Source organism: Chiloscyllium punctatum, chromosome 4 (genome assembly GCF_047496795.1).
Source record: "Chiloscyllium punctatum isolate Juve2018m chromosome 4, sChiPun1.3, whole genome shotgun sequence".
In the NCBI taxonomy this organism is placed as follows: domain Eukaryota; kingdom Metazoa; phylum Chordata; class Chondrichthyes; order Orectolobiformes; family Hemiscylliidae; genus Chiloscyllium; species Chiloscyllium punctatum.
In genome coordinates this window covers 13,906,563-13,930,099 of record NC_092742.1, presented here as the reverse complement: position 1 = coordinate 13,930,099, position 23,537 = coordinate 13,906,563, and the positions used below count along the sequence as shown (strand labels likewise).

General features: G+C 44.8%; 1 protein-coding gene across 1 annotated transcript in view; it reads left to right on the top strand.

Moving 5' to 3' along the window:
* tshr (thyroid stimulating hormone receptor) overlaps positions 1–23,098 on the top strand; it is a 73,583-nt gene extending 50,485 nt beyond the window's left edge. The window contains exons 6-10 of the mRNA XM_072568113.1: positions 2,623–2,700; positions 10,504–10,572; positions 16,988–17,065; positions 18,745–18,933; positions 20,572–23,098. Of these exons, the coding sequence (XP_072424214.1) occupies positions 2,623–2,700; positions 10,504–10,572; positions 16,988–17,065; positions 18,745–18,933; positions 20,572–21,979 (1,822 nt within the window). The 3' untranslated portion in view covers positions 21,980–23,098. The remainder of the gene's footprint in view (positions 1–2,622; positions 2,701–10,503; positions 10,573–16,987; positions 17,066–18,744; positions 18,934–20,571) is intronic.
* The last annotated feature ends 439 nt before the right edge of the window (positions 23,099–23,537 follow it).

Below are 23,537 nucleotides of genomic sequence, written 5' to 3'. Positions count from 1 at the left end.
GATATAAAAGAGACCTAAGGGGCAACTTTTTCACACAGAGGGTGGTACGGGTATGGAATGAGCTGCCAGAGGAAGTGGTGGAGGCTGATACAATTACAACATTTAAAAGGCATCTGAATAGATACATGAATAGGTAGGCTTTGGAGGGATATGGACCAGGTGCTGGCAGGTGGGACTAGATTGGGTTGGGATATCTGGTCAGCATGGACGGGTTGGACCGAAGGGTCTGTTTCTGTACTGTACAGCTCTGTGACTCTATGGTGCTATTCTCTGCTTCTACCCTCATTTAACCCCTGAATTATCCCATAATCATCAATACCAGAAGCCCAGATGCCAGTCCATTTTGGTGACGATGGGATTTGATTCCTTCTGTTTCACTATTAAATTGGCACTTCAGGAACAACTTCTTTTACTCTGAGAGTGGTGGGATTCACATGCATGTGGAGTTGTTGAGGTGAATGACTGAGATATATATCAATGTGGCACACTTGTGTGTACTGGAAGCTACCTACGTTAACATAAAGGGCCCTGTTTGGTGCAGACAGAAAGAGTGTGTAAACACACTGCCTCTTTCAAATCAAAATAGGGAATGGCCATTCACTCATTCATTTCTCATACCAAATCCTTGATCAGTCAGTCAACCTGCTTGGTTTCAAATTTAAATAAAGATTGGCATTTAATTGTCAGTCATCATTAACTGATGCACTCTCGATCCAACATCTCCACCAATCAGAGTCCACATACCAACTACCTACCAGCACTCTTCTCTACAAACACTGGTTTTTCTTTAATTTGGTATTCTTGTGAATTGTCCTGATGGGTGCAAGATCAAAAGCTTTGATAAAATGCGTTAGTTTTAGCAATACTGCAGTTCTGTACTTCCAGAAACCTATATAAATATATTAACAGAAAAGCTAAATATGTACACGAGGATGAACGAATAGATGGACATACCAATAGGATGAAGAGGAGGAGCAAGCTCATATCGAGCATAAGCACTGATATAGAACATAGAAAAAATAGAACATAGAAAAATACAGCGCAGTACAGGCCCTTCGGCCCTCGATGTTGCGCCGACCGAAGCCTACTTAACCTACACTAGCCCAATAACCTCCATATGCTTGTCCAATGCCCACTTAAATGACCATAAAGAGGGAGAGTCCACCACTGCTACTGGCAGGGCATTCCATGAACTCACAACCCGCTGAGTAAAAAATCTACCCCTAACATCTGTCCTATACCTACCACCCCTTAATTTAAAGCTGTGTCCCCTAGTAACAGCTGACTTCATTAGCGGAAAAAGGTTCTCACTGTCAACCCTATCTAAACCCCTAATCATCTTGTACACCTCTAGCAAATCTCCCCTAAACCTTCTTTTCTCCAATGAGAAAAGCCCCAAGTGCCTCAGCCTTTCCTCATACGATCTTCCTACCATGCCAGGCAACATCCTGGTAAACCTCCTCTGCACTCGTTCCAGTGCCTCCACATCCTTCCCATAGTATGGCAACCAAAACTGCACACAATACTCCAGATGAGGCCGCACCAGAGTCTTATCAACTGCAACATGACCTCAGGACTCCGGAACTCAATTCCTCTACCAATAAAGCCCAGTACACCATATGCCTTCTTCACAGCACTATTTACCTGGGTGGCAACTTTCAAAGATCTGTGTACATGGACACCAAGATCCCTCTGCTCATCCACACTACCAAGTAGTCTACCATTAGCCCAGTAATCCATCTTCTTGTTACTCCTACCAAAGTGAATGACTTCACACTTAGCTACATTGAATTCCATTTGCCACCTTACTGCCCAGCTCTGCAACTTATCTAAATGCCACATCCTTCTTCGCTGTCCACAACTCCACCGACTTTTGTGTCATCCGCAAACTTGCTCACCCAGCCTTCATTTATAGGATGAAGAGGAGGAGCAAGCTCATATCGAGCATAAGCACTGATATAGAACATAGAAAAAATAGAACATAGAAAAATACAGCGCAGTACAGGCCCTTCGGCCCTCGATGTTGCGCCGACCGAAGCCTACTTAACCTACACTAGCCCAATAACCTCCATATGCTTGTCCAATGCCCACTTAAATGACCACTCCAGGTCATTTATAAAAATGACAAACAGCAATGGTCCCAAAACAGATCCTTGTGGAACACCGCTAGTAACTGCACTCTAAGATGAACCTATACCATCAACTACTACCCTCTGTCTCCTTCCAGCCAGCCAATTCCTAATCCAAACCTCTAAAGCACCCTCAATGCCATACCTCCGTAGTTTTTGCATTAGCCTGCCATGGGGTACCTTATCGAACGCATTGCTAAAATCCATATACACCACATCTACTGCTTTACCCTCGTCCACTTCCCTGGTCACCTTCTCAAATCGATTGGTGGAGCTGAGTGGCATGTTCCCGCTCACTCTGTGTGATTGGATGTAATGTTTTCCATCACTGGGTCCATAAAGCCTCTGAGTCTTTCTGAAACACACTGTGAATGACCAACTCATTCCAGACTCATACTTTCCATCATATGGAACTCAAGCCAATTGTTTGCTTGCTTTGAATTAGCTCTGGGCAGCTTTATGTGAGAGCTGTGTACATTCTTCTGTTTTACAGGGAAATTGCTGACAATCCCTTCATTTCTACCATCCCTGCAAATGCCTTCAGTGGATTATCCAATGAGTCACTAACTCTGTAAGTATAGCTTCACTGTGATTGAAGAGTCACCTTTACTATCAGCCAGCAGGAGGTGCTGCGGAGACGTAGCCAAGGGACTTAAGGTTCACAAATATCGATCCTTCATTAAAAAGATAGATAATGATCTACAATTTCGTCAGAATCTAGTGATTTTTTTGAAAGTTCATCCATGGGCATCACAGGCTCGGCAAGCATCTATTACCCAGAGAGCAGTTAAGATTCACATCTCTATGGGTCAGACCAGGTAAGGAGAGCAGATTTCCTTTTCTGAAGGGCATTACTGAACAAGTTACCATTTAACATGATGCCCATCAGGCTAGATTTTAATTCCAAGTTTTTGGTGAATTGAAACTTCACTATCTACCATGGTGGGGTTCCAACCCAAACCCCAGCACATGAGCCAGAGGCGAGTGGGTTATTAGATCAGTGACATTACTTCTGCACCACTTCTTCTTCAGGAAGGGCTCATGCCCGAAACATCGATTCTCCTGCTCCTTGGATACTGCCTAACCTGCTGTGCTTTTCCAGCAACACATTTTTTAGCTCTGATCTCCAGCATCTGCAGTCCTCACTTTCTTCTAGGTGATAGCATAAAACCCACTTCCTATGGTCCACCCACTCCTGCACTGACACCCAGAGAGAGATGCAGTAACATGTGTACATTGTGATTGACTAAAAGATAATTAAGAGGCAGGTAATCTATCTTCACCTCCTCTTTACTATGAGTGCTGGACCATCACAGAGTAACACAATGCCATCCACAGCCAAAGCAACCTTCTGGCTTTTACATCATTCTGTGAAGGCACAGTCAGAGCTAAAATAACCGCACAGAGGCTGGTATCCTGTCAACAAGTTACTCTTTATTTACACGTGCATAGTGCGAGTCACTGATCAGGCTTCCTCAGAGCCAGCTCTCAGAGTGAACAGAACCTCTGACACTCTTATTTATATCTGTCAGTCAGGGCTCTGATTGGACCAGATTAACAGCAAAAGTCAGGGAACTCCTATTCTGTGAGGTCCACCTGGCTGACCTTGTTACAATTACTAAAGTATCCTATGAAATTGTTTAAAATCCAGAACACTGCAAAGGATTTACAAGAGCTTCTTTTTTGACTTCATGCCCCTAGTACAGCCCATAGTTAACACTGGCCCTGCTTGTGAGTATCACTGTTAGAAGCTGAAGAGAGAGTTTAATCAAGGAACAGTGCATACAACTTTGGTTTCCTTAATCGCGGAGAGATGTAGTTGCACTGGAGGCAGTTCACAGGAGCTTCACGAGACGGATTCCAGAGATGATGGAGGTTTGTCTTCTGAAGAGAGATTGAGCAAGTTTACTCTCTGGGGTTTAGAAGAATGAGAGGAGATCAAAATGAGGTGTATGAGCTGGTGAAGGGGGATCTCCACAAAGACAATAGAACAAAAGGTTAGGATTAAGGATGACAGGTGGAAAACAGAGATGAGGAGAAATTACTTCTGTGAAAGGGTGTGAACCTGTGGAATTCACTACCCCAGAGAGCAGTGGATGCTGGGCCATTGAGTATATTTGAGGAGGGGATGGGTTGAAGGGTTGGAGAGAGCGGGCATGAGATTGGGTGTTGAGGCCAAGATGAGATCAACCATGATCGTATCAAATGGCAGAGCAGGGCTTGAGGAACAGCCTCCTTCTCCCAGCTCTTAGGCTTTTAGGTTTGTTATGTTTCATGTTCTTATGATCGTTTGCCAGTGGAATTGAATGGCGTTTTAACTAATTTGACAGGGTTGTGGGAAGTATTAGCAAGGAGATACAACATGCACAGAGTCAGCATCAGAATAGGAATAATATGACATTAGATGGGGTCAGTTTAAGATGGAATACCCAAATTCAGTTTATTGTTCATATATGTGAACACACTGAAGTGAAAGTTTCCATCTGGGAAGATGATAATAGGACCATAAAACATCAGAGCAGAAATTAGGCCATTCAGCCTATCAATTCTGCTCCACTATTCAATCAACCCCATTCTCTCGCTTTCTCCCTGTAACCCTTGATCCCCTTGACTCTCATGAACCTATCGATCTCAGTCTTAAATATACTCAATGACTCAGCCTCCACAGCCTTCTGTGGCAGTGAATTCCAAAGATTCCCCACTCTCTGGCTGAAGAAGTTTCTCCTTATCTCTGTTCTCTAAGGCTGTGCCCTCAAGTCCTACTCACTCCAACCAATGGAAACATCTTCCTAACATCTACTCTGTCCAAGCCATTCATATTCTCTAAGTTTCAATTAGATTCCCCCTCATCCTTCTAAACTCTATCGACTATAAACTCAGAGTCCTCGAACGTTCCTCATATGTTAAGCTTTTCATTCCTGGCACCATTCTCGTGAACCTCCTCTGAACATGCTCCAGGGCCAGTGCATCCTTCCTGAGATATGGGGCCCAAAACTGTGTACAATACTCCAAATGTGGTCAGACCAGATGGGTTGGTGCCAACAGCCTACTGAAAAATAAAGCAGCACTGGATACTAAATACTTATTACAAAACAAAGAGCTGCTGATGCTGGAGATCTGAAACAAAAGTGGAAATTGCAGGAGAAACTAACAGGTCTGGCAGCATCTGTGGAGAGAGGAACACTGACCCTTCTCCATAAGGTTTAGGTTCACTATGGGCAGGGGTATGGAGTGATCTACAGCAAAAATAATTAATTGGGGAACGTCCATTTTTAAATGGGTGAGAACATAGAGTCATAGAGATATACTGCATGGAAACAGACCCATTGGTCCAACCTAACTGCTGTGCTCTTCCAGCACCACTAATCCACTATTTGGTTTTCAGCATCTGCAGTCATTGTTTTTACCTTTGGTCCAACCTGTCCATGCCGACCAGATATCCCAACCCAATCTAGTCCCACCTGCCAGCACCCGGCCCATATCCCTCCAAATCCTTCCTATTCATATACCCATCCAAATGCCTCTTAAATGTTGCAATTGTACCAGCCTCCACCACATCCTCTGCCAGCTCATTCCATACACGTACCGCCCTCTGTGTGAAAAAGTTGCCCCATAGGTCTCTTTACCAACCTGAATATATTGGAATCAAAGATTGGCATCATGGAGCAGTTTTCAAAGAGGAAATAATTCAGAGAAGCTGAGATACATTTCCAGGAAGAGGAATGGTAGGAAAATAAATTTATATCTCCCAGGAGGACAGACAGAAAGTCATAGGGAAAAAAATAAAGCAAAAGAAGCATGCATTCAGGTGGATAGGCAAAAGTGAGGACTGCAGATGCTGGAAACCAGAATCTAGGTCAGAGTGGTGCTGGAAAAGCACAGCAGGTCAGGCAGCATCCGAGGAGCAGGAAAATCGACGTTTTGGGCAAAAGCCCTTCATCAGGACTGAAGGTAGAAGCGTCCAGGGTGGAGAGAGAAATAGGGGGGGGGGGTTGGGGGTGGGGGTGGGGAGAAGGTAACAAAGAGTACAACAGGTGGATGGGGATGGGGATTAAGGTGATAGGTCTGAGAGGAGGGTGGAGCAGATAGGTGGGAAGGAAAATGGACAGGTAGGACAGGTCATGAAGATGGTTCTGAGCTGGAAGGTTGGAACTGGGGTAAGGTGGGGGGAGAGGAAATGAGGAAACTGTTGAAGTCCACATTGATGCCCTGGGGTTGAAGTGTTCCGAGGCGGAAGATGAGGCATTCTTCCTCCAAGCGTCGGGTAGTGAGGGAGCGGCGGTGAAGGAGGCCCAGGACCTCCATGTCCTCAGCAGAGTGGGAGGGGGAGTTGAAATGTTGGGCCACGGGGCAGTGGGGTTGATTGGTGTGGGTGTCCCAGAAATATTCCCTAAAGCGCTCTGGGAGAATTGTACTCTTTGCTACCTTCTCTCCACCCCCACCCCCCTCCCATTTATCTCTCTGCCCTGGAGGCTCCCAGCCTCATTTCTGATGAAGGGCTTTTGCCCGAAACGTCGATTTTCCTGTTCCTCAGATGCTGCCTGACCTGCTGTGCTTTTCCAGCACCACCCTAATCTAGATTCAGGTGGGTAACACATGCAAGAATCTGGCTGAATATCCACATTTCAGAGAGGAAATGGGAAGAAAAACAGAAACAATGAGAGGGGATGAGAAGAGACGGGCAGTTAAAATGAAAGGGAATGCAAAAGTCTCTGAGTGTCATATAAAGAGGAAAGGGGGGATTGGAGTTGATTCGGGATGAAAGAGAATGTTTTTAGGATGGAGACAGGCAGTCTTTATTAGATACTAAATGAACACGCTACATACCTCTTTACCAAGGAGGAAGGTACTGCCAAAGTTACAGTGAAAGAGGAGAAGTTAGGGGCTAGAAATTGATAAACAGGAGTCCGCAGATAGTCTGGCTATACTTAACGTTCTTAAGTCACTAGGAATGGAGGAGATACATTCAAAGGTACTATGGAAAGTAAGGATGGTAACTGTGGAGCCATTAGCTATAATCCTCTTTAAATACAGGGGTGGAAAATTGTAAATTTGGTTAAAAAGTCTAGAACGATAAGGTAGTTACTTTAACCTCGCTGATGAGAAAGCTTTCAGATGAAGTCATTTTGAACAAAATTAACATTCATTTCAGCCAATATGGATTCATTAAGAAAAGTCAGCCTTGGTTTGTGAAGGGTAAATTATGTTGAACTAACTTGCTTGTGTTTGTCGATGGGATAGTGGCAGATGAGAAGAATGCGTTGATGTGGTGCACACAGACTCTCAAAAGGAATATGAGACAGTGTCACACAAGACTTAACAGCTGAGGCCCATGAACTGACAACCTGGATGTGAAATTGGCTGAGTGAAATGGAGAGTAGCGATGAACATTTGCTGTTCTAATTGGTGGATGGTAAATAGGGGGGATTTCTCAGGGGTTTCAGTGTTAGAATCAACACATTGTCTGATATATATTAATAACTAGACTTTGGGACACAAAAGCACAACTGCAGAATTTGCAGCTGACTCAAAATTTGAAAACATTGCAAACTGTAAGGAAGATAGTGATGAACTTTAAGAGTATATCAACATTTGATGGAATAGACGGATAAGTTGAATGCAGAGAAGTGTGAGTTCATTTTAGAAGAATGAGGAGAGGCAATAGAAAAGCAGGTGTGGGTCAAAAAGAGAGGACCTGGGAATGGGAATCATAAAACCCCTACAGTGTGGAAACAGGACCTTCGGCCCAACAAGTCCACATCAACTCTCTGAAGAGTAACTCACCCAGACCCAATTTCCTACCCTATCACTTTACATTACCCCTGACTAAAGCACCTAAGCTACACATCCCTGAACACTATGGGCAATTTGACATGACCAATTCACCTAACCTGCACATTTTTGGATTGTGGGAGGAAACCAGAGCACCCGGAGGAAACCCACACAGACACGGGGAGATTGTGCAAACTCCACACAGACAGTAACCCAAGGCTGGAGTGAAACGGTGAGGCAGCAGTGCTAACCACTGAGCCACCATGCCACCCAGAAGTAATCTGAAATGATGTGAATAATAAAGGATACAGGATCCTAGGTTTTAAAAATAAGGGCATAAAGTACAAAGCAAGCACCTTATGAAGAGTAAAACCCTGGTTCTGTCTCAACTGGAGTATTGTGTCCAGTTCTGGGCACCACAATTTAGGAAGGATGTAGGTGATGGAAGAGTTCAATAGAATGAAACAATAATGAGAAGCTACAATTTTGTCAAGGAGATCAATTTAAAGGAGATTCTTAAGGCCATACAAGTCAGAAAAGAAGTAGACCATTCAGCCCATCAAGTCCACTCCAGCAATTCAGTGAGATCGTGGCTGTTGTCATCATCTTCAACTCCACCCTCCTGCCTTGTCCCCATAACCATGGATTTCCTTACTGATTAGAAATCTATCTATCTCAGCCTTGAATATACTTACTGGCTCAGCCTTAACAGCCCTATGTGGTAAGAATTCCACAGGTCCAGTACCTTCTGAGAGGGGAAATTTCTCCTCATCTCTGTGTTAAATGTGTGAAATGTTATTCTGAGATAATTCCCTCTGGCCCTGCACTCTCCCACAAGGGGGGAAACAACCTTTAAATGCTGTATGTGTTAAACAACTCTTGTTCTTCCAAACTCTAATGAGTACAGGCTCAACTTAGTCAACCTCTCTTCACAAGATAGTCCCTACATATGTGGAATCAGTCGAGTGAACCTTCTCTGGACTGCCTCCGATGCCTCTATTTCTTTCCCTAGATAAGGGGCCCAAAACTGCTCATAGAGTTCCAGTTGTGGTCTGTCTAGTTCTTTGTATAGTTTTAGCAAAACCTCCATACGTTTATATTCCAATCCCTTTGGAATAAAGGTCAACATGCTATTGCCTTCCCTATTATTTGCTCAACTTGCTCTTTGTGATTTATGCAGGAGGGCCTTCAAATCCCTCCGTTCGGTACCTTTCTGCCCTATTTCTCCATTTAAGTAATATTCAGTTCTTCTGACCCTTCCTGCCAACATACATAACCTTGGTCTTAAAGGAGGGAAGAGGTCGAGAGATTTAGGCAGGGGGTCTCCAGAGCTTAATGTTAGGAGGTTGGGTCCAGCAGCAGCCCAGAGCGAAGTCAAGCAAATCCAGGAAGGGCAAGAGGTCAGAATTGGAGGAGCTCCGAGATCTCAGAGCTGAGAGTCAAGGGCACGGTCGTGGGTTTAAAATGGTCAGCATGTATTTGTAGGCAGGTTGGGAATGCCAATCCAGGGTTGTTTCATATTCATACTAATTTCACCTCAGCTGACTCGGGTTTGTTGACCTTGAATCCAGCTCCCAGCCTCTGAAAGAACTGCCAGGCTAAAGTCAGCTTGGCAAATCCTAAGCCTGATCTGGCATTCAACAGCTTCTTAAACTGAGAAACCTGCCCCAGTTCCAAGAAATCCAATCCTAGTTAACTGAAGCTCACTTGCACCCCTGCCAAGTAACTCTCTGTTCCTGCTCCACAACCTGATGAAATACTCTCTGTGTGTTGCAGCATTCCATCAGCAAAGGGCATTAAGTCCACTTTCAAATCAGGCATGTCATCCTGGCAGAGTGTGTCAATGTAAAAGTCAGGAAAAGGAGCAGCACAGCATCGGGATAAGAGTCTGGATAGGGATCAGGATAGGGTCAATGATGTGGAGTCAGTGCAGGGTTATTATAGGGTGAGTATAGGGTCAAGGTGTAGAGTCACTGCAGGGTTATTATAGGGTCAGTATAGGATCAAGGTGAAGGGTCAGTGCAGGGTTATTAAGGGGCTAGTATAGGGTCAGGGTGAAGGATCAGTGCAGGGTTATTATGAGGTTAGTGTAGGGTCAAGGTGAAGGGTCAGTGCAGGATTATTATGGGTTCAGTATAGCATCAGGGTGAAGTGTCAGTGCAGGGTCATTATGGGGTAGAAAAGGGTCAGGGCAAGGGGAGAGTATGAAGTCAGGATGAGGGGGTCACTGAAGAGTTCAGATGGGGTCAGGGTGAGAGGGTCAATGCAGGGCTAACATGAGATTAGTGCTGGGTCAGGATATGGGGTAACTGCAGGGTTAAAATGCAGTCAGTACAGGGTTAGGATGAGGGGTCAATCTGCTGCCTCTTTATCCTGTTCTCCACTGGTTTGTTGTTACTTATTCTCCATGTGGAGTACGGCATTTCTTTCAGTGTTGCTTATCATGGCTCCCTCCCCCCACCAAGTTGGTCCTATCGCTCTGTATAGTTTACCTGACAATAAAAGCCTCACTGTAAAGCATCAAAGCTTATGTAAGACAGAATTGAATGTATCTTTTTAAATTGTGAAATCATCACTTTCTCTTGTATTTTCCTTCCTACAGAAAGCTGTACAATAACGGGTTCACAAAAGTGCAAGCCTACGCATTCAATGGAACGAAACTAGATGCGGTGTAGGTATAACATTTACTGGTCGGCTGCATTAGTGGCTAACATCATTATCATTGAAGCATTACCCTCACACTTGACGATTATTTATAATGTCTTCCCATTCTCTCTGCAGCTTAATGGTGACACATAATCATCTAATCACCTTCTGCCCTATCCTTATTATAGGAATCAAATGAAGAAAGACTGTCTGTGGATTTAAAACTTCATTGTACATACTCTGCAAGGGTAAAGAGTAATATTATAAGGAACTTAAATATTTTGAGTGGGTTCATGAAGTTGTCCTCCTGACTACAGTTCCTTTTCTTATTGGATTGGATAGGACATTCTTCATTGGAGGTTAGAGGAATGAGGTGATCTCGTAGAAACCGATAAAATCCTTCTCATTCTGTTTCCGTATGAAGCCAATGACCCACTTGTTACCACAGATACAGAAGGCATTGTCTTCATGAGACTTCATCACCTTTTATAGGGATTACTAAGAATATAAATGTCCCCAAAACCTGAAATGTAGCTCCTGAAAATGAAAAGGTAGACCATGAGAAAATTTCATGAGGAGCTCTCGGGGGAAAAATAGAAATTATTTTGACCCCATATCTCCATTTTTGTCACTTGCTGGTCATGCCTTCTGCTGCCGAATTCCTAACCTCTGGAATTCCCTCCCTGGACCTTTCCAACTCCCTTTACCAACTTTCCGATGAAATTTTAAACCACAGATTCCGTCTTCTCTCTCAGGTGGAGGTCAAAGATCCCTTGGTAATGCTTTACGGAGAGCAGGGTAATACTCACGGGTCTCTTGGCAATGTGTTGCATCCTTGGACCATATCGTACCTCTACACTGTTCATGCAGTTCGCTATTTACAGTTTGGTTTCTCTCCTCCCAGGAGTAACCACATTTCATGAATTCATCATCTGCCCTGATAGCTCGTCATCTGACTCAGTATTGAATCTGATCTGATTGTGCTTGTCCCAGTAAGTTCAATGACGTAAAAGGTAACACATAAAATTTTTAGAATCCTTTCATGGGATGTGGACCTTACTGGCAAGTCCAAAGTTTGTTGCCCATCTCTAAATGCCCTTTCAGTGAGTGCCCTCCCAAGTCATTTCAGAGGCAGCTTAGAGTCAGTCACATAGAATCATAGAATCATAGAGATGTACAGCATGGGAACAGACCCTTCAGTCCAACCTGTCCATGCCGACCAGATGTCCCAACCCAATCTAGTCCCACCTGCCAGCACCTGGCCCATATCCCTCCAAACCCTTCCTATTCATATACCCAACCAAATGCCTTTTAAATGTTGCAATTGTACTAGCCTCCACCACATCCTCTGGCAGCTCATTCCATACCCATACCATCCTCTGCGTGGAAAAGTTGTCCCTCAGGTCTCTTTAATATCTTTCCCCTCTCACTCTAAACCTATGCCCTATAGTTCTGGACTCCCCCACCCCAGGGAAAAGACTTTGTCTATTCACCCTATCCATGCCCCTCATAATTTTGTAAACCTCTATAAGGTCACCCCTCAGCCTCTGACGCTCCAGGGAAAACAGCCCCAGCCTGTTCAGCCTCTCCCTATAGCTCAAATCCTCCAACACTGGCAACATCCTTGTAAATCTTTCCTGAACGCTTTCAAGTTTCACAACATCTTTCCAATAGGAAGGAGACCAGAATTGCATGCAATATTCCAACAGTGGCCTAACCAATGTCCTGTACAGCCATAACATGACCCCCCCAACTCCTGTACTCAATACTCTGACCAATAAAGGAAAGCATACCCATTCAAAGGAAAGCAAGAAAGTTATTCCTGGTGTCCTGACCCATAGTTAGCCTTCAACCAACATCACCAAACCCTGCCAGCTTATCTCGCTGCTGCTTTATGGGATCTTGCTGTGCACAATTTGGCTGCCGTGCTCCCTAGCCACATTTCAGAAGAGACATCTTCAAGTTGGTTTGGGCTGTCCTGAAGACACAATGTTCTCGAATGCAGCTACTGACACCATTTATAAAAAGGGCCTCAGGAATAGGGGGTGAAATGGTGACTGGCTGTTGCCAACTCTGCTCAATACTTGGAGGAATTGTGGTAGATCCTGTGAGGTTAGGAATGTTTACAGAAAAAAGTCCCAGGGCCTGGCAAAGCCGTCACAGTAGCCACAGAGAGCAGTGGAAATGTGCTAAATTTAAAAAGGAACTGCAGGTGAAGCCAGTATTTATTTACTTTGGCACCAACTCAATACAAACCTGTCCTGTGTTCAAACAGATGATCACATGGCACTTTGAGACTGTAGCCGCGCAGAGCTGGACTTTGAAATGAGACACCTCCTGACTTTAATCCTTATGTTTAGCAAAATCACATGTACTGTTATTTCAATACCCGACCTCAGAACTCTCTCTCTGTGCATTGAAATCAGAATCATAGAATTCCCTACAATGCAGATATAGGCCATCCAGACCATTAAGTCTGCACCAACCCTCAAAAGACAGTCCCACCCATACTCAACCCCTTGGCCATATCCCCACATTTACCCTAACCAGCCCACCCATCCCAGGACACTTTGGGCAATTTAGCATGGCCAATCCACCGAAACTGCACATCTTTGGACTGTGGGGAAACCGGAGCACTTGCAGGAAACACACGCAAAGGGAGAATGTATAAACTCCACGCAGACAATCACCCGAGGGTGGAGTTGAACCTGGGGGTCCCCAGCACTGTGAGGTAGCAGTGCTAACCATTGAGCCACCTTCAGGATTGAACGTGAATGCACTACATCCCACCCCACACCCCCCACCCCACCTCTCCTCCCTCAGGGGCTGCTTCTGGATCTGAGGCGATGTGGCTAAGGGATCAGGACATACATCAAACAAACTGTGGTGAAATGCTATGAATGTCCATTTGATAAGCAGTACATATGGAGTCCAGGCCTGAAACATAGCAGGGAAAAGGCAGAAGAATAGTGAATGACTAGATAAGAGAGCCAGTGCACGCATGATGGGCCAAATGGTCTCTGCACTGGAGTGTGTCTGCAATGACCCATTCAGAATGGTTAGGACTTTCAAAAATCTAGATATTCAAACATTGTCGCTTGATCTTTGGCACATACATCAGCGAGAACTGCAATAATATTGTTAGTACCGAATTGGGGAGGGGTGCTGTGTGAAGGGGACAGAACACACAGGCACACACATGTACACACACACACACACACACACACACACACACACAGAGTCATAGACACAACCACATACACACAGACACAAACATACACACAGATACCCAGAAACACACACACACTCATAGACACAACCACATACACACAGACACATACATGCACACAGATACCCATAGATACACACACAGTTATAGACACAACCACATACACACAGACACACCCATTAACACAGATACCCATAGACACAAACACACACTCATAGACACAACCACATACACACGGACACATACTTACACACGGATACTCATAGATACACACACAGTCATAGACACAACCACATACACACAGACACACACATTAACACAGATACCCATAGACACAAACACACACTCATAGACACAACCACATACACACAGACACATACTTACACACGGATACTCATAGATACACACACACGTCATAGACACAACCACATACCTACAGACACATACATAACACAGATACCCATAGATTCACACACAATCATAGACACAACCACATACACACAGACACAGACATTCACACAAATACCCATAGACGCACACACAGTCATAGACACAACCACATACACACAGACACATACATACACAGATACCCATAGACACACACACAGTCATAGACACAACCACATACACACAGACACATACATACACACAGATACCCATAGACACACACAGTCAAAGACACAACCACATACACACAGACACATACATACACACAGATACCAATAGATACACACACAGTCATTGACACAACCACATACACACAGACACATACATTCACACAGATGCCCATAGACACACACACAGTCATAGACACAACCACATACACACAGACACATACATACACACAGATACCAATAGACACACACACACATAGACACAACCACATACACATAGACACATACATACACACAGATACCCATAGATACACACACAGTCATAGACACAACCACATACACACAGACACATACATACACACAGACACCCATAAATACACACACAGTCATAGACACAACCACATACACACAGACACATACATACACACAGACACCCATAGATACACACACAGTCATAGACACAACCACATACACACAGACACATACATACACACAGATACCCATAGATACATACACACTTATAGACACAACTACATACAGTCATAGACACAACCACATACACACAGATACCCATAGACACACACACAGTCATAGACACAGACACATACACACAGATACCCAGAGACACACACAGTCATAGACACAACCACATACACACAGACACATACATACACACAGATACGCATAGACACACGCACACGCATAGACACAACCACATACACACAGACACATACATACACACAGGTACCCATAGACACACACACAGTTATAGACACAACCACATACACACAGACACATACATACACACAGATATCCATAGACACACACACTCATAGACACAACCACATACACACAGACACATACATTCACACAGATACCCCTAGACACACGCAGTCATAGACACAACCACATACATAAAGACACATGCATACACACAGATACCCATAGACACAACCAAACATACATATACATACACAGATACCCGTAGACACACACATACTGACACATACATAGACATCCATATACACACACAACCATTTGCACACACATACAGATGCCCACATATACACAGACACCCATACACTACACAGGCACAAACACTCATAAGACACACACATATAAACATGCACACCTACATTCAAACACAACTAGACACAGACAGACACAAATACCCACATACATACACTCCAAAGACTTCTAAAGACTCATATATACATACAAGCACTCACAAACACCACCTAGTGGAAATGGTAGCTATGTGATGCTCAAAGTAATCAAATGGTTGGAAGATTGCCAAGGATTGTCCTCAAATCCCACCACTAAATGCCAGCAAGAGAGACCCTTCGTAATGTTTTTGGTGGCTGGGGTTCGAGAAGGAGTTTAAGTAGGAGAAGATGGGAATAAGGAAAAGATCTGATCGCTGGAGCTGTGGAGTCAGGGGATGGAGGAAGAAACTATTCTTGCCCCTGAGAAAGGTGCTTGTATTATCTGTTCATCAGGAGGGGTTTGGTGGGGAGGGGTTTAGTGGGAGAATTGGTTTGGATGCTGGGAGGGGTCAACCAGCAGGGCTATGGTACCAGGGATATGGTGGAGGTGCCTGAGAATTCCAATCTGAAGGGTTTGTTACAGATTTTGTTTTGGTGCTTGGAATGTGAAGCGATGGTAATGGTAATCCAAAGGCCCAAGATGGGCACATGGGTTCAAATCTCATCATAACGGCTGGTGGAATTAAAGATCAGTTACTGAAAAAGTGGAAGTGAAAGGCAGTCTCAGGAATCAATTCTCAAAAAAAAAGCAAAATCCTGTCTGGTTCATGAATGCATTCAGGGAAGAAAATCTGTGTCCGTAACTCACCTGGCCTACACGTGACTCCTGACCCTCAGCGGTTGATGCTGTAACTGCCCTCTGAAATGGCCAGCCTGGCACTGGGTTCAAGAGCAATTAGACCTGGGCAGGAATCATAACTTTGTCAACATCACCTACAGTCCATGCAGGTTTAAACTAGTACAAGAGATGAGGGATCAAAGGTTATACCGGGGCTGGGATGACCCTGACTTTGCCACTTTCTCTCACCCCACACCCCCCAAACACTCGGGTCTCCTCAACCTACAGTACCTTCAGTCAGCCTCAAGTTGGGTTTGAGTTTGGAAACAGATTTTTAAGACTTTAATTTCTCTCTTGACTCAAAACTCCATTTTTTAGACAAATAGTCAAACTCAGTTGGATTAATGCTAATGAGTTTATAATTGGATAGGCTGGGGCATTTTTTCACAGGACCTGGAGGGGGTTACCTTATTGAGGTTTATAAAATCATGAGGGATATGGATAAGGTGCGTAGCAAAGGTCTTTTCACTGAGGTGGTGTGGGGGGGGGGGCCTGGTTCAGCTGACTGTTGCTCAGAGCAGGCTCTTACTGGTTAATGTCCTGGAGACTTGAAACCTGGACATTTGCAAACACTAAACATCAAATCCTCAAATTCCTTTTGCAGTGAGGGCTCCTCTCTCAAGTGTGTTGTGTGTTTCTAACAGAGTCTTGGGTTTTAACACTGACAGAATCAAGAGCAACTTGGATCCTGATGTTTATTTTCTTTTTAACAGTTACCTGCACAAGAACAAGCTCTTGTCATCCTTCAACGAGGATGTCTTTGCAGGAGTCTTGGGTGGACCCACTCTGCTGTACGTAATTACTATTAGAAGGCCAGTTGAGGATTGATTTAGTCGCGGGAGAATTCCTGGAAGACCTGCATTAATAAAGAGAAGACAAGCATCACAAAAAGATGGCCAAACAGTGCCTGTTGGGACGTGCAGTATTTTAAATCATTGGGATGGCGGGGGCTGACATATTAGGGACAAACTGAGTGTGGGGAGGGTGGGCTTATTGTGGAGTTGGGAGAACACAGTGTGTGGGAGGGGAGGAACATCATGTGTGTGTGTGTGAGTATGTATGTGTGTGTGGGTATGTATGTGTGTGTGTGTGTGTGAGTATGTATGTGTGTGTGTGAATGTGTGTGTGAGTATGTATGTATGTGTGTGAGTATGTATGTGTGTGTGAGTATGTATGTATGTGTGTGAGTATGTATGTGTGTGTGAGTATGTGTGTAAATGTGTGTGTGTGTGAGTATGTATGTGTGTGTACGTGTGTCTGTGTGAATGCGTGTGTGTGTATGTGTGTATGTATGTATGTGTGTGAGTATGTGTGTGAGTATGTATATGTGTGTGAGTGTGTGTGAGTACGTGTGTGTGTGAGTATGTATGTGTGTGAGTATGTATGTGTGTGTGTATGTGTGTCTGTGAATGCGTGTGTGTATGTATGTGAGTATGTGTGTGTATGTGTGTGAGTATGTGTGTGTGTGTATGTGTGTGTGTGAATGTGTGTGTGTGAGTATGTATGTGTGTGTGTGAATGCGTGTGTGTGTGTATGTGTGTATGAATGTGTGTGAGTATGTGTGTGTATGTGTGTGAGTATGTATGTGTGTGAGTATGTATGTATGTGTGTGAGTATGTGTGTGTGTATGTGTGTGTGTGAATGCGTGTGTGTGTGTGAGTATGTGTGTGTATGTGTGTGTGAGTACGTGTGTATGTGAGTGTGTGTGTGTATGTTTCTAGGTGGCTCATTGTGGAGAGGCGGGAACACATTGTATGTAGGAGATAGGGCTGATTGCAGGACAAATCAGGGACTCCAGTGGGTTCTTCAATATCTGCATTGATTGGATTATCACTTGATCATTTCTGTTTTTTCAAATGTCCCAATGAAAATGTTTCCCTCGTGACAACACTGTTCTTGCTGGATAACCTGACAGTGCCTTTTGTCCTGTACAGATTGGGACTGGAAGGGAGTTAACTCAAAGATCATCCAATTTACCCCACGAGCGAACAGAAATGACCAGGGGTGGTTTTTAGGGACACGAGGAGCAGGGTGAGAATGGCACTTGAGGTAGTGTCCTGTTACATTCTGTTTCCACAGGGATTGGTGACATTTCCCTGTTCACGGGTGAAAAGGGGCAGTACCAGTGTTTGCTTCTTCATTCATTCAGGGGAGAGGGGCAATTCCAACCCCACCCCTACCCCATTTAGCCCCTTGTGCAGAATCCCCACTATGCTCCGTATGTAGTCAGTATCCTGCCTACTTTGTGGAAGTACCCCTGTCCCAGTTGTGTATTGGGGTGGGGTCAGAGATGAGGTATTTACTTGGAGTGGAACTGGAGGGGGAGGGGCACAGGAGGAATGGTCATTGAACACAGGCTCAACACTCCATGGTCTATTGCTCACTCTCCCACTCTATATTTATCAAACAGTTTGACTTCAGCTTGAGAGTGGCCAGTCCGTGAGTTAATAATGGCCTCTCCTTCTCATAGTGATGTTTCTCAGTCCAGTGTCCACTCCCTCCCAAGCAAGGGGCTGGACCAACTGAAGGAACTAATGGCAAAGAATACATGGACATTGAAGAGGCTGCCTCCTCTGAAGACTTTCCTTCACCTCACCAGAGCTGACCTCACGTACCCGAGTCACTGCTGCGCTTTTAAAAACTGGAAGAAGAACAAAGGGTGAGTTAGTGACTGGTGCCCCCCTCAAAATGGTATTTCCCTGGGACCATGACTCCAGATACTGAAACCCGCCTGGCGACAAGGTAGTAAACAAAATGTTTCTGTGTGACCGCTGAGTCCAGGTTTAATAATGAGGATGCTGCTGACTTTAAGAGACTGGGGTGGGGAGGGAAGGGGAATAGATAATGAAGAAGTACTTCCCTGTAAACTAGTCACTACTGTGGAACTGAGTCAATCAAAACCATCCCAAAGGTGCTGCACAGATACTATTACCAAACAAACTTAACCCTGGTCTAAGTAAGGAGATGTACGTCAGGTGAAGAAAGTCATGTTTAGATCAACCGGAGGGTTTTAAGAAGTGTCTTAAAAGAAACTGGGATATGCAGAGGGGATGAGGGAGGAGGTTGAATCTTATCAAACATTGGATTTCAACCTTTTTTATTGAAAGAACTTACAATATATTGTGAACTACAGTGGCTCAGTGATTAGCACTGCTGCTTCACAGCACCAGGGACCCAAGTTCAATTCCAGCCTCAGGCGACTGTCTGTGTGGAGTTTGCACATTCTCCCCGTGTCTGCCCAGGTTTCCTCCCACAATCCACAGATGTGCAGGCCAGATGAATTGGCCACGCTAAATTGCCCATGGTGTTAGGTGCATTAGTCAGAGGGAAATGGGTCTGGGTGGGTTACTCTTTGGAGGGTTGGTGTGGACTTGTTGGGCCAAATGGCCCAACTGTAGGGAATCTAATCTAAACTTGTCCTTTCTCGCCACTCACACATTGTGAACCTAAAATGCTGTAGAATGAATAAAGGCTATTTTTCTCTGAATGGAAATTCTCAAGACTTAACAATTTTGAAACTACTTGAAATTTTCTCAATGCCCTTTCCAATGCTCAGGAAACTCCTGGATCCTGGGAAATCTGGTTGGGACACATTGGTTGGAATAAAGTGTGGATGTGACCACCAGGGGAGCAGAGATTAAAGTCAACAAGGGTTGGGTGGGGTGGGGAGTTGGTGTTGGGGGAAGAAGTCAGATTTAGAGAAATGCAGATAATGCAGAGGATTGTAAGAATGCAGGAGGTTACAGAAGAAGAGAGGGCTGAGGCAATGGAAGAATTTGAGAAAGAAAGGATGAGAAATTTAAAATTGATCACAGGCAACATGTAAACCTGAGAGGTCAACACTGCTGCCTCACAGCATCTGGGATCCAGGTTCCATTCCAGCCTCGGGTAGCTGTCAGTGTGTTGTTTGCATATTCTCCCCATGTCTGTGTGGGTTTCTTCCGGGTGCATGTACCACAGTCCAAAGACGTGCAGGTTAGGTGGATTGACCATGGCAAATTGCCCACAGTGCGCAGGCTAGGTGGATTAGCCGTGGGAGATACAGGATGGGGGGGGTGTTGGCCTGGGTGGGATGCTCTTTTGAGGGTTGGTATGGACTCGATGGACTGAATGGCCTGCTTCCACGCTATGGATTCTGTTAAAAAACTGGGTTTTGCTGCTCAGATAGTAAGAGTTAGAGTAGAAAACTGTACTCTGAGTCCTGAATTCAGCTGCACAGTGATACTGAAGCACTTATCAGATTTACTTCAATAATTATGATCCACATATTCTGCAATGTCTTTTTTTTGCTCTCCAGTTTGCCGTACAGACTTTTAGAGTCAATAATGTGCAACCATAGCACAAGTCATGGTTTCCGGCAGAGAAGATCCTTCAGTTTACACAGTGAGCTCTTACACCGTGATTACACTGAGGATAACAACGCAGCTCACTCCTCTAACCAGGCTTCCAAGCTCCGCGATTTCCATAGTAACTCTCATTATTACGTGTTCTTCGAGGAACAAGGAGATGGAGATGTTGGGTTTGGCCAAGAGCTGAAGAACCCTCAAGAGGACCACGTGCAAGCTTTTGACAATCATTATGACTACATGGTGTGCGGAGGCAATGAGGAGATTGTCTGCAAGCCTGAGCCAGATGAATTTAACCCTTGCGAGGACATCATGGGCTACGACTCTTTGAGAATCATAGTGTGGTTCGTTAACCTGTTGGCCATTCTTGGCAACACCTTTGTGCTCTTGATTCTGCTGACGAGTCACTACAAGCTCACAGTCCCTCGTTTTCTGATGTGCAACCTGGCTGTGGCTGATTTCTGCATGGGCATTTACTTGCTGCTGATCGCCTCTGTAGACCTCTACACCAGGAGTGAGTATTACAATCACGCCATCGACTGGCAGACAGGGCCAGGGTGTAAAACCGCTGGATTCTTCACGGTCTTTGCCAGTGAATTCTCAGTCTATACGCTGACGGTGATCACACTGGAGCGCTGGTACGCCATCAACTTCGCCATGCGTTTGGACAGGAAGATGCGGCTACGGCATGCCACCATGGTCATGGTGGGCGGCTGGGTAATCTGCATCATCTTAGCACTTCTGCCCATTTTAGGAGTCAGCAGCTACATTAAGGTTAGCATCTGCCTGCCAATGGACACAGAGTCCCAGTTAGCTCAGGGCTACCTCGTCTTGGTACTGTTGGTCAACATCTTGGCATTTGTCATCATCTGCGCCTGCTATGTCAAGATTTATATCACGGTAAAGAACCCGCATTACAAGTCTGGCAGCAAAGACACAAAAATGGCCAAACGCATGGCAATCCTCATCTTCACCGACTTCACCTGCATGGCCCCCATTTCTTTCTATGCGTTGTCCGCCATCTTGAACAAGCCGCTGATCACCGTGACCAACTCCAAGATTCTGCTGGTCCTCTTCTACCCACTCAATTCCTGCGCCAACCCTTTCCTCTACGTCATCTTCACCAAGGCTTTCCGCCGAGACATCTTCATCTTGCTGAGCAAGGTGGGCCTCTGCCAGTACCGGGCCCAGCTCTATCGGGGGCAGGCCCTCCCTGGCAAGAATGCCAGCACTCTTGCCAGGAACCAGGGCAATACAGGGGCACCCGTCAACCTTGCCAACGCCAGCCCTCACCAACACCCCAGTAACCGCGGACAGTTGAAGTCTGCTACAAGAGAGTGTATTGTGAGTGAACTGTAACTGCGGATTGCAGGGGGGCCCCCACGGAGATATCGTTAGACTTGAAGGTTAACTTGTGACTGAACTGGCTGCAGTGGGAAGCAATGAGAAACAAAAGTAGGTTTATTTGTATGATTACAAAATGGTTCAGTTGTTGTAAACTCAAGAGAGGCTATTGAACTGGTTCCACTAATGTATGAGAAGTTTATTGGTAGGGTGTCTAATTCCAATGAGTTCGATGATCCCAATCCAGCTACTGGGCTCCCTGGGGGGTCACAAAGTTTCGAGGGGTTTTAAGGAATTAATGCTTTCACCCAGAGGTTGGTGGCACTCTGGGACTCACAGCCTGTAAGGGTGGGAGAGGCAGAAACCCCCATCACATTGAAGAAATATGTGGCAATGCACTTAACACACAAGGCTATGGGCTCAGTGCTGGAAAATGGGATTAGAATAATTAGATGTTTATGACCAGCACAGACACGATGGGTCGAAGGGCCTTATTCTGTGCTGTAGTTCTCCGTGTCTCTTTGACTGTATCCAGGCCCCTTATCATTTTACATTGGGCGTAAAAGTAAAGCCAGACCCCATTATGTCATTGTCAAAGCTGTCAGTATTCTGTTTGTCAAAGGCTGTACTCACAGTCTGCTCCCGCCTCAGTTAGGTGCAATGAATCAAGAGCAAACAGAAGTAGTGTTCAATTAATTTGTGTACATTTGAGACTTTCTAATCCCCTCAAATTGGTGCAGGATTACCGTTTGTACTAAACTCCGACAGCAGTTTAAAGGAAGCTAATTGCATGTTATGGACTCCACTACACTCCTGATATCGAACAAAGTAATAGCACTATCTTCCTGTACCAGCCTACTGGGCAATCCACGTTCACATTCAGAATGCCTTTGAACAATAGTGTCTGTAACACTTCAATTCCATTCCAATTACTAAAATGGAACTGTTCACGAGGGGACTAACCATACCCAGTCTGGAGAGTTAGTAACATCACTAGAGAAAATCTCCCTCTCCAGCACTTCACTCAGATGGACAGTCAAACAAATTGAGACAAGAGTCTCTAGTTGAAATGCTCCCATGAACATTTATTCAGAATCTGCGAGAGTAGAATAGTGAATGTTTCTGAGTGATACCGTTGAGTATAAGATCAATTGAATTGCAAATGATTTGCTTCTGGATTTCATGTGTACTGAAAAAGAAGAGACACTTGTGGATAAATGTCGAGACATTAAAGCTACTTCATTTCAACTCTGGTTTATTGTATTGCTTGCAGATAGACTGATGTTATTTTCAGGGCCCGAGCTAGTTTGTTTCTGTGTTAAAATGAAGGAGTTTGAATTCTGTTTTAAAGAAACAGAAATTTGGACATCCACTTCTTTAATTGTTCATAGGATCTGGGCATCACTGGCTGGGCCAGCATTTATTACCCATTCTGAGGTGCCCTTGAGAAGGTGGGCATGAGCTGCTTTCCTGAACCAGCTGGCCCTACTGTGACATTAAGGAGGAAGTTCTAGCTACAGGGATATTATTAAACTGGGAAGGGTGCAGAAAAGATTTACCAGGATGTTACTGG